Source organism: Coffea eugenioides, chromosome 5, assembly GCF_003713205.1.
Source record: "Coffea eugenioides isolate CCC68of chromosome 5, Ceug_1.0, whole genome shotgun sequence".
In the NCBI taxonomy this organism is placed as follows: domain Eukaryota; kingdom Viridiplantae; phylum Streptophyta; class Magnoliopsida; order Gentianales; family Rubiaceae; genus Coffea; species Coffea eugenioides.
This window is the reverse complement of record NC_040039.1, coordinates 42,962,342-42,974,937: the sequence shown is the minus strand read 5'-3', so window position 1 is coordinate 42,974,937 and position 12,596 is coordinate 42,962,342. Positions and strand designations below refer to the sequence as shown.

The window sequence follows — 12,596 nt, the reverse complement described above, 5'->3', positions numbered from 1 at the left end:
GAAGCAGAAAAGTAATCATCTTGGAGTTGGGATGGGTCAGGTAACTTTTTTAATTTTCCCAAAGAACCTTTTTGTCGAAAGTAGATTTAAAAAAACTTTAGAAGCTTTATTTATCATGGCCTCGTACGTTATTAGTCATTTTTGATAGATCATTTTTTTCTTTTTTTTTTTTTTTGTCTTTGCCTAAAGTCAAATTCGTGTTGTGCTTTTGCACCTAACTTTCTTCCTCCCATCTTTGAAAGTCACATTTTCACTTTAAACCAAAGGGATAATTGCAGAAACCTCCCCTGAGATTTCTGACATTTGCACTGACCTCCCCTATCAATTTTGAAATTGCATTAACCTCCCCTAGAAAAAGTTGTAACTGATTTAAAAGGTAAAAGTGTGTGAAATTACTAGAGTACCCCTATTGGATTTGACTTTACCACATGAAAGGTTTGAGTACTTTCATCAAAACCAACGTTTAATTTGTTAAACAAATTAAACTAATCAAACTATTTCTGCATAGTTAAATTAATTAACTAATTAACTAATTTCTATTTTATCTAATTAACTAATTATCTAATTAATTAATTATCTAATTAACTAATTAACTAATCAAACTATTTCTTCATAGTTAAACTAATAACTAATTATCTAATTGTTAATAGTTATTAACTAATCAAACTATTTCTGCATAGTTAAACTAATTAACTATTAACTAATTATCTAATTAACTAATTATTTATTTAATTAATTAACTAATTAACTAATTTCTATTTATCTAATTAACTAATTAAATAATTATCTAATTAACTAAAGCTGTTGTCTGTCCGAAACTAACAAACTATTTGCATGTTAAACTAATTAATTAATTAACTGCTTAACTAATTATCTAATTAATTAATTAACTAATTAACTAATTTTTGTTTATCTAATTAACTAATTGTCTAATTATCTAATTAACTAAAGCTGTTGTCTATCCGAAACTAATAAACTATTTGCATGTTAAACTAATTAACTAATTAACTGCTTAACTAATTAACTAACTAATTATCTAATTAATTAATTAACTAATTTTTGTTTATCTAATTAACTAATTGTCTAATTATCTAATTAACTAAAGCTGTTGTCTATCTGAAACTAATAAACTATTTGCATGTTTAACTAATTAACTAACTAATTATCTAATTAATTAATTAACTAATTTCTATTTATCTAATTTACTAATTATCTAATTAACTAATTAACTAAAACTGTTGTTTGTCTGAAACTAACAAACTATTTGCATATTAAACTAATTAACTAATTAACTGCTTAACTAATTAACTAACTAACTGATTAACAGACTATTTGCATGTTAAACTATATGCAGTACGCATTACCTATTTAAAGTATCGGTTCTTTATGGGTATTTTACTTTCAAACATTTAATTTATGATAAAAACATCAATATTTGTAAGTAAAATTCAAAAAGTGTTACAAAAAATATCAATATTCTTACTTTCAAATATTTAATTTATGGCCCTATGCCCCTCCCTTTTTGTAAGAATATTACTGTAACACTTTTTGAATTTTACTTACAATACATTGATGTTTTTATCATAAATTAAATGTTTGAAAGTAAAATACCCATAAAGAGCCGATACTTTAAATAGGTAATGCGTACTGCATATAGTTTAACATGCAAATAGTTTGTTAATCAGTTAGTTAGTTAATTAGTTAATTAGTTAAGCAGTTAATTAGTTTAACATGCAAATAGTTTGTTAGTTTCAGACAGACAACAGCTTTAGTTAATTAGATAATTAATTAATTAGAAAATTAGTTAATTAGTTAATAGTTAATTAGATAATTAGTTAATAGTTAATTAGCTTAACTATTAACTAATTAGATAATTAGTTAAGCACTTGTCAAGCAAATAATAATTGTCAAGCAAGATGAGGGCAAAATTGGAAGAAATGTTTTATCTCACTTCTACAAATAATTTTTTAATGGGGCATCAAGCTGTCAGGGAGGTTTCTGCAACGAATAGTTACTGTTCAGGGGAGATTTCTGTAATTTCTAAACCTAGAGGGGAGGTCAGTGCAAATGTCAGAAATCTCAGGGGAGGTTTCTGCAATTATCCCTAAACCAAAACAACAATTTTCATAGCCTTTATCTAGCAAACTTTCAGAACAAAAGGTTCAAACGATTTTCACAGCCATCTTGTTAGCACACATCATTTTTATTGGGAAATTACTGCATTGATGTTCTTTTAAAATTCCATGATGTTGTTCTAAACATTACTCTCAAAAGCCACTCTATAAAATTGAAAAAGGTATGATAATGACAAAAATGTATAAATTCTATTCATTTAACTTTTGTTTTTCATTGCCCCGATATGCATTTCGATTCTGCAACAGAAGAAAATCACATAAACAAAAATCAAATCATCTGCAGCCCACGAGAAGTGGAGCAGATAGGACAAATTAAAAATGCTTTAGATTCCATTAACAGTTGGATTAAGTACATGTAGAATGTTGTAATCTTGGATGTGTATGATTTTATCACCAGAAACAACAATAGAATAAAACCCTAGGAATGTGGTGCAAATTCGACCTTAACCAGAACCATGTGGTTTTATTCTTTAGTCTTTACAACTTCATATAAATTTAAGCTGTAGATTCTTAGGCCTATGTTTTAGATTACAGAAACATATGCTACTACACTTTCTTACTTATCTTATTAAAACAGAAACATAATGCTTGGTGATTAATAAACACTAGTGGGTTTGTATGGATAATTTTATTTATTTACACAAATTTATTTGTTTATATTATAAACACATTTTTTAATCTTTTTTTATTTCATATATATCATATCAAAAAAGTGTTACGTTGTAGCAGTATTTGTCATTTAGTACTAAGAAAAAATAGATGCAGGTACAAGATTATGAACTTTATACTTCAAATGTGTGCTAAAGATTTTAGAACAGATTTAAAACATCACTATTATAAGAACCCTTTAGCAGATTAAGGTAATTTTTAATTTCCAAATACTTCAAGATGATTTTGTTTGTTTAATTTATCTTGAAGACTTTTCAAGTCTCCAAGAACAACTGGAACATTGGTTGTCATGCAACGAGGATTGTTTTGTCTTGTTGGAGTTGGTAACAAATGCCAAGAAGATACCTAACCACAAGCACTGCGTCATGCATATACTGCCGATCACAAGAGTCTGTCAGAGTAATGTTGAATCCCAAAGATGCCCTCCTTTTTTCCCAATGTATAATATAGTACATGTGTTCTTGGCATTTAGCAATGCCACCATATCATTTCTCGTAATTGCAAATTCTCCTTTTGATTTTGCCGGTGTGCATGGAAATGAGATTCACAAAGAAAAACAGATTTTTGTTTAAAAGAATGAAGGAAATGGCTTCGTTTGGATTAGCTATTTTTGGGGGTATTTTTAAAATATTTTACTAGAGTAGTGTAGGTGAAAAACTTTTAATGTAGATGATATTGTTCTTAGTGTTTTTTGTATTTTTTAGGTTATTTTTGTTTGTATATTACTGTAACATTGTACATGAAAAACTTATTTTTAAAAAAATGATCAATCCAAACAGAAATGAGTAGAGTTAGGGGTTGGTTTATAGTTGATTATGTGATAGTATTTATTTGATTGACTTCGAGTATAAGTTAATAATTTCAAGTAAAAATTTTCATTCTATTTGAAATGGATCAAATAGAATTCACTTGGGATGAAGCTATTTAAGTTGACAAATTCCTGGCTGCATTTGAATTGAGGATTCGATGAACAATTTGAAATATTTTCAAATCTCTCTAAGTTTTTTGGATTAAAAAGGAGATTTTTTTAACTTTGTAATTCACAAATTATTTAATATATATTTAAACACTAATATAATTAGTAAATCACAATTAAAATTTCCCTAAATCATCAATAAAAGTTAAAAGAATCTGAAAGGATTACAAATTTTTCGTTGAAACTCTTAATCTACTTGCATCCTTAATCTTTATTGTATTGAAAAAAAATTATTAGAATGAAGTTGTTTAGTTAGTTTTAGTCTTTCAGAACCACTAATCAAAGTCCAAATAATTGATCTCACATAACTTAACCAAGAAATTATTATTGAAGTATTAGAAACCTCAAGACCTCTTTAAACAAACAAAATTTAATTTCAGAAGCAAATTGCATTACTTGATTTTATCTTTAGACAACAACTTTTCAAATAAATACCAAACTTGCTTCTTGATTGTAGAGGGGGTTTTGATCTACAGATTAAAATTAACAGTCTAGAAATTAGATATTTTGGGCTCAAATTCTCATATTTCATTCTTGCTTCTAAAATTCTATCCCTACTTTGCAAAAAAAAAAAAAAAAATTAAAAAAATTGCTTTCTAATTTCAATGTAGAACAAAGAAAATACACATGTAATATAATACCCAACCAAATTAGCTGAATTCTAAACTTCGCTTAGATGGGTACTCAAGAAAACTACACATTGGTATAAACACTTTCAAGAGCACAAAAATTTTCCATGCATCCAGCACTTGAGAATTTCCCTGTGATAATGGAAGTTTCCATCAAGGGCCATGCTCCCACTTTCTTATTAGATTACAAAAATGTGTCACTTAGTTCAGTTCATTACAGCAATCATCATTGGCCTTTTTCTCGAAAGCTTTGACCACTTACTCATGGATACCCAATTATGTCGCTGAAGAGCCTTCATTTTGTCTATTGCTCTTCATCAATCTCCAAACTAAAAAATTTCCTAAAAAATCATACTTTATTTTTATTCAGGATTTGGTTAACTGGTGTCCCAGGACTAGTTTTATAGTAAAACTAAAATTAATTTCGGAGAATGCATTAGATGTAAGTGTGTGCATACACATAATAAGTTAACTGTAATTTAGGTGTAGTAATGGACGTTTGCTGCGACATGCATTATAAAAATCCATTCCTTTATTCCTCGAACAATTATCATAGACACTAAAATTATCAAAAACAACTTAATAACTTAATGAAAAAAGACACCAAAAGGAAAGAAAGACTGAAATCTCCATGTTGGGATATATTGTATTGTTACTCTTTTAAATAAAACCAACGGATACTCTAGTCTCACTTCAACTAAGGCCTCCAAGAAAACAAAAGAATAGAGAGCCTTTCCCTTTCACGACCTCCAGAATGGAGCAGGAAGGAGAAGGAAGGAGACATCAGAAGCAGCCAAATTCTCAGACAGCCTTTCCCTTTCACTCTTTCGTCTTTTGTCGGCGTGGTACTCCCAATTCTCCTATAATCCTTTCTCTTCGGGCCCCTCACCAACCTTTTCCTTTTCCTTTTTCCTGTCTAGTCACAGAACCCAGCTGCTCCAGTACTCCAACCCTTAACCTTGTCCAACTCTTTAACTGTAGCTTCGTTTGGAAGTTGGGGTTTTTGACAGAAAAGAAAGGGAAGGAAGTGGTTTTCCTTCGTTTGTAGTTTGTAGTAAGAAAGAAAAAAAAGAAAATGGGAGGATTTAGAGGAATGAAATGTAATACTTCGGTAACCAAAACTTTTCCTCCCAAATTGAATGGAAATGGAAGGAAACTTTAAGGAAGCTTGTCAAATTGTTTTAAAATACCTATTTTATCCTTAAAAAGATCTTCAACAAATATTTAATGACTTCTATATTCAAAATCATTCAATTAATTTTTAAAACTCTCAACAACATAACAGTGTCTTCCCTTTTCTTCTCTTCTAACTTGAGTTTTCCTTTTTTTTCATTTCTATCCTAAACTCCCAAACTAAGCCCTAGTATTAAGGAACTTTAGACGGAAACATTTTCGGAATCATTTGGTTAAATATGTTTTTAATTATTTTTATTCTAAATTAATCATACAATAAAAAATGGTACAATATAAATTTTAAAATCTTTATTAAATATATTTCTATATCATCTTTTTATTTAATATATATCGCATTACAAAACGCATGACAAGAATTTTTTTTTTAACAACCACAATCCAAACAGAAATATAACGAAATTCCAAGTAATCTAATATTGAAAAAAGTCAACTCCTATGAGAATTTTATTTGCTTTTGTTTTAAATTAAGAGGCACGAATAATTCGATTGGCAACTTTTGGGTATATTGACCAATCCATAAGACTTCTACCCTTAACTAATTTAGCTTATACTATACATCCGACTTGAAGAAGTTATTTTTAATGATAATATATTTTCTTTTTAAGCAATGAGAATAATAAAGAAATTCTCACTTACCAAAAAAAATGACAGTAAAATCTTATAGACCTCATACTTTTAAACCATTTATTCCTTGACTAATCACTACTTAATCAATATAGGTTGATTTGGATAGAGTATTATTTGAAATATTATTTTGAATACTTATTATAGAGTATTTTTTGTGATGTGATGTATGTGAGATAAAAAGATAAGTTAAAAAATATGTTTATGATACAAGTGAAATATTATTAGAGATAATTTGCCATCCAAACAAACCCAGTGATGTCACATCATATACTAGTATTTCTACTCCGAGTTACTTAACTAAGAAAACTCGCTGAAACTATTGCACTAGAAGCAATTTACACTTTTTTAACTGAGACTTAATACAGTAAGACAGTTCACACAACTAACAATACACACACATTATTCAAAAAGGAATGGGGTGGATACTGTTGGATTTGATGTAATTGGTATGATTATTATATTCTTTTTAAAAAACTCAACGTACGTTCATAAACATGATATTATATTTATATATTGAATTAGTAAAATATGTGCATATAATTAATACACGTAATTCATGTAAAATATGCAACAAGGGCGCAATCCCATCAAAAACCTCAACTTTGCCTGTCCTAAATCCATTTTTATATGGTACACAGCTTGAGAGCTTTGATGGAAATGTACATGTTACATGCATAAGCCAATCTTTTCTTCTTTTTTACATAATAAATCTCTTTATATATGAAAAAAAAAAACAGGATCTGCTTGTATGATGAAATAATTTGCGTGAACCTTTAGCTCCTTCAACCTGTGAATATTAGACAGAGCCCTCCTCAACCCCTAGCCACCTTTCTTTATAGTACTCAACAAACCACAAAGAAAAACAAAGCGACAAAACAAACCTGCTTTTAGCCCTCTCCTTTCATTTCCCTCTTCTCGTTCAACTAGTAAAACCTTCTTAGCTCTCAGCACCCCTTTTAGCTTTCTCCTCAACCCCTTCACTTTTGCCCAAAACCAAAAAGCATTAGAAGCAAGGGAAAAAAAATCCATCTCACTTGCATTATTACTAGTATTATGAAGGTCCAATGCACAAAGAAACGTCGACGTTTCACCTTTTCGTTATCTTTCTTGGTTATCTTCCCTGCACTATTTTCCACCTTTGATGTTTGTTCCGCTGGCTTGCTCTCCCAGCCGGCTCAGCCATTAAAGCCGGGAGACTATTCATCTTCGAACACAGTCCCCGCATTTCCCGTTCAAACGCAGGCCCAAACTTGCCGGCTTGACCTCTCAGACGAGCTTTTCGGCGGAGTCAGTGCAGCTTGTGGGCGTGACCTAGACAGAAGCCGATGCTGCCCAGTACTGGCAGCGTGGCTGTTCGCTGCTCATGCTCGCTCGGCTTTGCAGGTCAGCTCAGCTGCTCCTCCGACCAGCTCCGACCTGCCCATGATGCCGGACGACTCGCAGAAGTGTGTGAACTCGCTGCAGAGCTCCTTGCTCAGCCGCAACATCCATATTCCTCAGCCTAATGGCTCTTGCGACCCCGTTTTGTGCTTTTGTGGGATTCGCCTTCATCAGATCACTTCCTTGAGTTGTCCAGCCGCGTTTAATCTGACGGGCTCCCGGAATGCGACGCCGACGGCCGCGGTCAAGAATTTGGAGAAGAATTGTCACAACTCTTCTTATGCTGGTTGTACCAAGTGTCTTGGTGCGCTCCAAAAGGTTAGTTTCGTAATTTCACTCGCTAATCGTTCATTTTGTTCTTATCCTATCTTATTGTATTGAAAAAGAGTCTTTGGCCATTATTATTATTTATTAGTTCTCTCATTAGAGTATAATGGTGAGACAATTGTCCTATATTGTACTTTCACTTATAATAATTGTTTCTTATTCTTCCTTTGGTCTCCTTTTGAAGTTAATGATATAATGGCTGCATAATCATCATTACTTTGACTACTCATTTCATATTTGGGGAAAAAACAAAAGAAAAATTGCTTTCCATCCCTAAAAATTTACTCAATTTCAAGGACTTAACGTTTCGTTTGAATTAGAGTAGGGTTTTTGAGATATTTAAGAATAGCAGAGTTTTTAGAATATATTTTGAGATATTTTTTAAATATTAAAAAAATTTAGACAATTTATTAAATTATTTTTTAGAAATTAGTATTTAAAAATTTAATTTTTAAAAAACTGATGGATCCAAACAGATATATTTTGTCTATAAAGCGCTCATCTATTTTTAGTGAAAGCATTTTCCACATTCTTCTTTTTTCATCATTATTTGATTAAATCATTTTCAATCAATTGTCATTCTTTTGATGCTAAATAAACACATATTTTTTCTCTCCCTTAGGGGAGGGAGAAAGATATAATCCCTATTCAAGCATCACTTTTGACTTCCGAAAATTTATTCAAAGCATCTATCGATTTATTATTGTTATTATTGTTTGAAGCAGATCTATCCATTAATTTTAATCTTTGTTACTTTAAGCTTGTTATTTGACAATGGTTTAAAAAAAAAAACAAAAAAAAAGCTTGTTATTTGACAAGATTTATGAACGAAATCTCTAAATGGCCCTTGAATATATTGCTTATTTGTAGTTAAACGGCGAGGTTAAAAACGGAACTCAAAAGATGGACGTGGAAGACGGGGACCGAGCAAGCAAAATGTTAAGCAGGGATTGCCAGCTCATGGGGCTGACGTGGCTGCTAGCTCGGAACAAAACGGCATACATACCCACCGTTTCGGCAGTATTGCGGGCAGTTATGTACAGTGCTCATCCTCCTCATGATGCTAAATGCAGCCCCGACCAAGAAAACATGCCCTTAGCCGTCGATTCGCTGCAGTTTGAGCAATCAGAGGCGTCATCTTCGCCGTCCATTTCCACTACTTCTTGGTCAATCAATATTCTTCTGTTTCCGATTTTACCCTTAATCATTATTGGATCTCTATTCGTGTGAAAAAACAGGAACTTTTTGGAAAGGAAAAAAAAAAAAAAAACCGGCTGCCTTTGTTTTTTAGCCTGTGACGGGTTGTCGGGTGGATTCACGTGAAGCTAGTTGACAAATTGTGTGGGATGGAGGGGGCATTCTTGTCTTTTTGTACCACTGTAAATTTTTTAGGTCACTTTCACAGATTTGTACTTTTTGACATGCAGTACGAGGACAAGATCTTACTTTTACTGCGGAGAGTGACCTTACATTTAGTCTAGGTTTTGATGTTTATTAGGTCATTTTATGGTAGCTTTTTTTTAATTTATTGAATTACTCCTATTTACAATTTTATGTTTTTCTTGATTATTTTGGACCCATTTTACTGAGGTGAAAGAAGATGTAATTTTGCTGCTTTTATTATTGTTGAACTACCTCCCTTATTTTTTAAAGGTCAAACTACCGATATATGTTGTCAAAATAATTTTGAAGATTAATTTGACCAAGATAAAAGGCATAAGATGTCGAAGTATAATGGCAACCATTTCAAGAATTTGACACTAAGATGAGGCCGCCTTGTGAGTCTGCAAAATCAAATTGTAATTGTATATTGGAACGGCGATTAGTAATAATTCTTTCTTAATCTGGTAAGTAGTAAAATGAACAAACCCTATTTTTTTAACAAGATTATAGCTCAATAATATTACAAGTAAATCTAGAAATGGTGGGTAGGACGCACACTAGCATATGCCCATATAATCAGATGCAACTCACGCGTATAGTAAAACTTGAATTCAAAAAATCTAATTCTTGAGAATTCAACCTTAATTGTTTTATCACTAATTCGAGAACGTAAATACCGAACCCTCACTCTATTTGTTTGTCTTAATGAGAAAATGTCACCATAATCCAAATTGGGTGTCTAATGACATCTCTCCGGACCAAAGCCCATTGGTGGAGATGCAAAGCCTTTGTAGTTTTTTTTTTTTTTTGGGGGTATTGTGGAACATTTGGATACTAAAACAAGAAATTGATTTGTGTCTTGGTGAGTAACGTTAAACATTTAATCATAACAAGTAGGAGGAAAAAGATATAAAATATAGTTATGATCAAGTGAATTAAGCGATAAAGACAAAGAGAAAGATGCGCGGATGAAGTTAATCTTAAGGCACATACTATTCGTTTTTTGAAATTTGAAGTTGATGTTTCGCTCAGTATAAGGGTGCAAATGAGTCAAAATGAGTTGAATTTTAATTTAATCAATCCGAGCCTCAACTTAGTTTTATGAAACTTAAACTTGAACTCGAGTTCGATGAATTCAAAATATAAAGCTCGAACTCGATTTTGAACTCGAATTCGAGTTTAACTTGCTCGAACTAGCTCAGTATAACAATGCTACAAGTAAAATTATATGGTACATTTGCCGCTTGGTTTTTGAATGGGGCAGATTGTCGTAGTAACAATTAACAACGCGGATTTTCAAACATCGATAAGAAAACAAAAAGCTTTTCAACTTTTTGGGTACACTCGAAACTCGAAGAAGGGTAATTCCCCAGGACTGAGTATGTTGGTCGTATAGTTTTTTGTAGGTGATCATATTGGACACATAAAAGCATCGAACTTAACATATTATTGTTTATTTCAAAACAACAATATATAATTCAGATCTTAAACCTTTAAAATTGGATCAAATAATTAAATAATTTTTTCTCTATAAAATAGTAATCCTTCACACGTAATTTGGGGAGAGAATCTCGGTTGGATGTTTGTCGCCATATTGCATGTTTAGCATCTTGTGTTTTCTTTTGCTTTGGTCGTTTTTGTGGCAAATCCATCTACTGTAATTGAAACTAGTGGCTGACCCAACCATTATATTGATGTACTTAAAAAAATATGAGGATTATTGGGAGTTAATTAAACTAAACAAAACCTCCAAAAAAACAAATTCAACTGTGTTTATCTCTAAATGCAACTGTCATAAACTTTTTATATTGAAGGCTATTTTTGGGATTTAAAAGGTGATATCTGAGTTGTTTTATTTACATAGTAAAATGAATAATAGATCAAATAAGATCCGTTTGGTCTACAAAACAAAAGTTTGGTGATTGAATCATTTCAAAATGAAAGAAATGTACCATTTGGTCTATAAACAGTTAGTTTGGTGATTAAATCATTTAAAAAATTTACTAATTATCCAGATAAAAAAAAAAAAGGGAAGCGCTTAAAACTAATTCAGATGCACTTAAGTATCTTTCTACTTGATAGATTATCTACGTTGGTTTTCTAGATTATCTATTAGATGCATGATAATTTATCTGAATTTAAATTTGAAATCCAAATTTTGTTCATGTGTCATGCATCCAACCGTGACAGTATATACATTATCAGTTTATATAAGATTTACTCTTTCTAGATTGGTTTTCTAGATATAAAAGCATTGGAGATGGCGTGAAGATAAATTGGGCTTCAAATTTTGCGGACCAAAAGCAAATACAATGGCCCATTTTCAAAAATACATTTAGGCCTGTCAACGGGTCGGGTCTAGACCCGGATCCGGACCGGATCCGTGAAATTATTGCGGGTATGGGTAGGGATTTAATTCCGTTTTCCGGATCCGTTTTGTCAAACAAAAAAACGGGTCGGATACGGAATATAGTATTCCGACCCGTATTAGACCCGGGTCCGAATATAAATGAATTAATAATTTAAAAAATATATATTTATCAATATAATTTGATTAGGGTGATGTATTTGAATAAAGTCAATTTGATTTCTTTTCTTATTTGGTTTTTTCTTTGCATTAGTTAGAAATTAGTTTACAAATATATTTTTTTCTCATTTTTATTAGAAATTATAAATTTTGCTAAATATGTTCGGGTAGACCCGACCCGGATCCGAGACCCGCCGGATCCGGATCCGGAACATAGTATAAAGGACCCGCGACCCAAATTATCAGTTCGGGTAGACTAGATACCGACCCGGATCCGAGACCCGCCGGATCCGGATAGCCGGCACTCCTACATAGTATAAAGGACCCGTCGGGTAAACGGGTTGGATCCGGGTCCGGTATAGTAATTCGGGTCCGGGTCCGGAATAATGAATTCCGGCCCGGACCCGACCCGTTGACAGCCCTAAATACATTGCTCTTTGTCAATTTTCGTTACAAAATTAATTCCCATCAAAAGACTAAAAACTTTGCATCTCTTTACCAGCAAAATTTGGAGTCTTAAATTAAAGACCCAAATGTTGGTAACATTTCACTTTCATTCATGAATAAGTTCTTCGAGTATTATATTACAAATTTCTTTGCATAAATTTGGTATTTCTTTCACATACCAGAAACAATTTTGGAACCCAAATTACAAAAATCTAATGATGTTAGACTGTAAATGTCCTGTTATTATTTGGTTTTGGACATGATGTATTTCTCCTTTTAGACCAAAAAAAAAAAAACAGTTA

General features: G+C 31.7%; 1 protein-coding gene across 1 annotated transcript; it reads left to right on the top strand.

Moving 5' to 3' along the window:
• Positions 1–7,113: 7,113 nt before the first annotated feature.
• LOC113770683 (uncharacterized GPI-anchored protein At4g28100-like) lies at positions 7,114–9,486 on the top strand. The gene is made up of 2 exons (XM_027315223.1): positions 7,114–7,928; positions 8,808–9,486. The coding sequence occupies exons 1-2, from the start codon at positions 7,284–7,286 to the stop codon at positions 9,165–9,167; spliced, it is 1,005 nt and encodes a 334-aa protein (XP_027171024.1). The 5' UTR covers positions 7,114–7,283; the 3' UTR covers positions 9,168–9,486.
• The last annotated feature ends 3,110 nt before the right edge of the window (positions 9,487–12,596 follow it).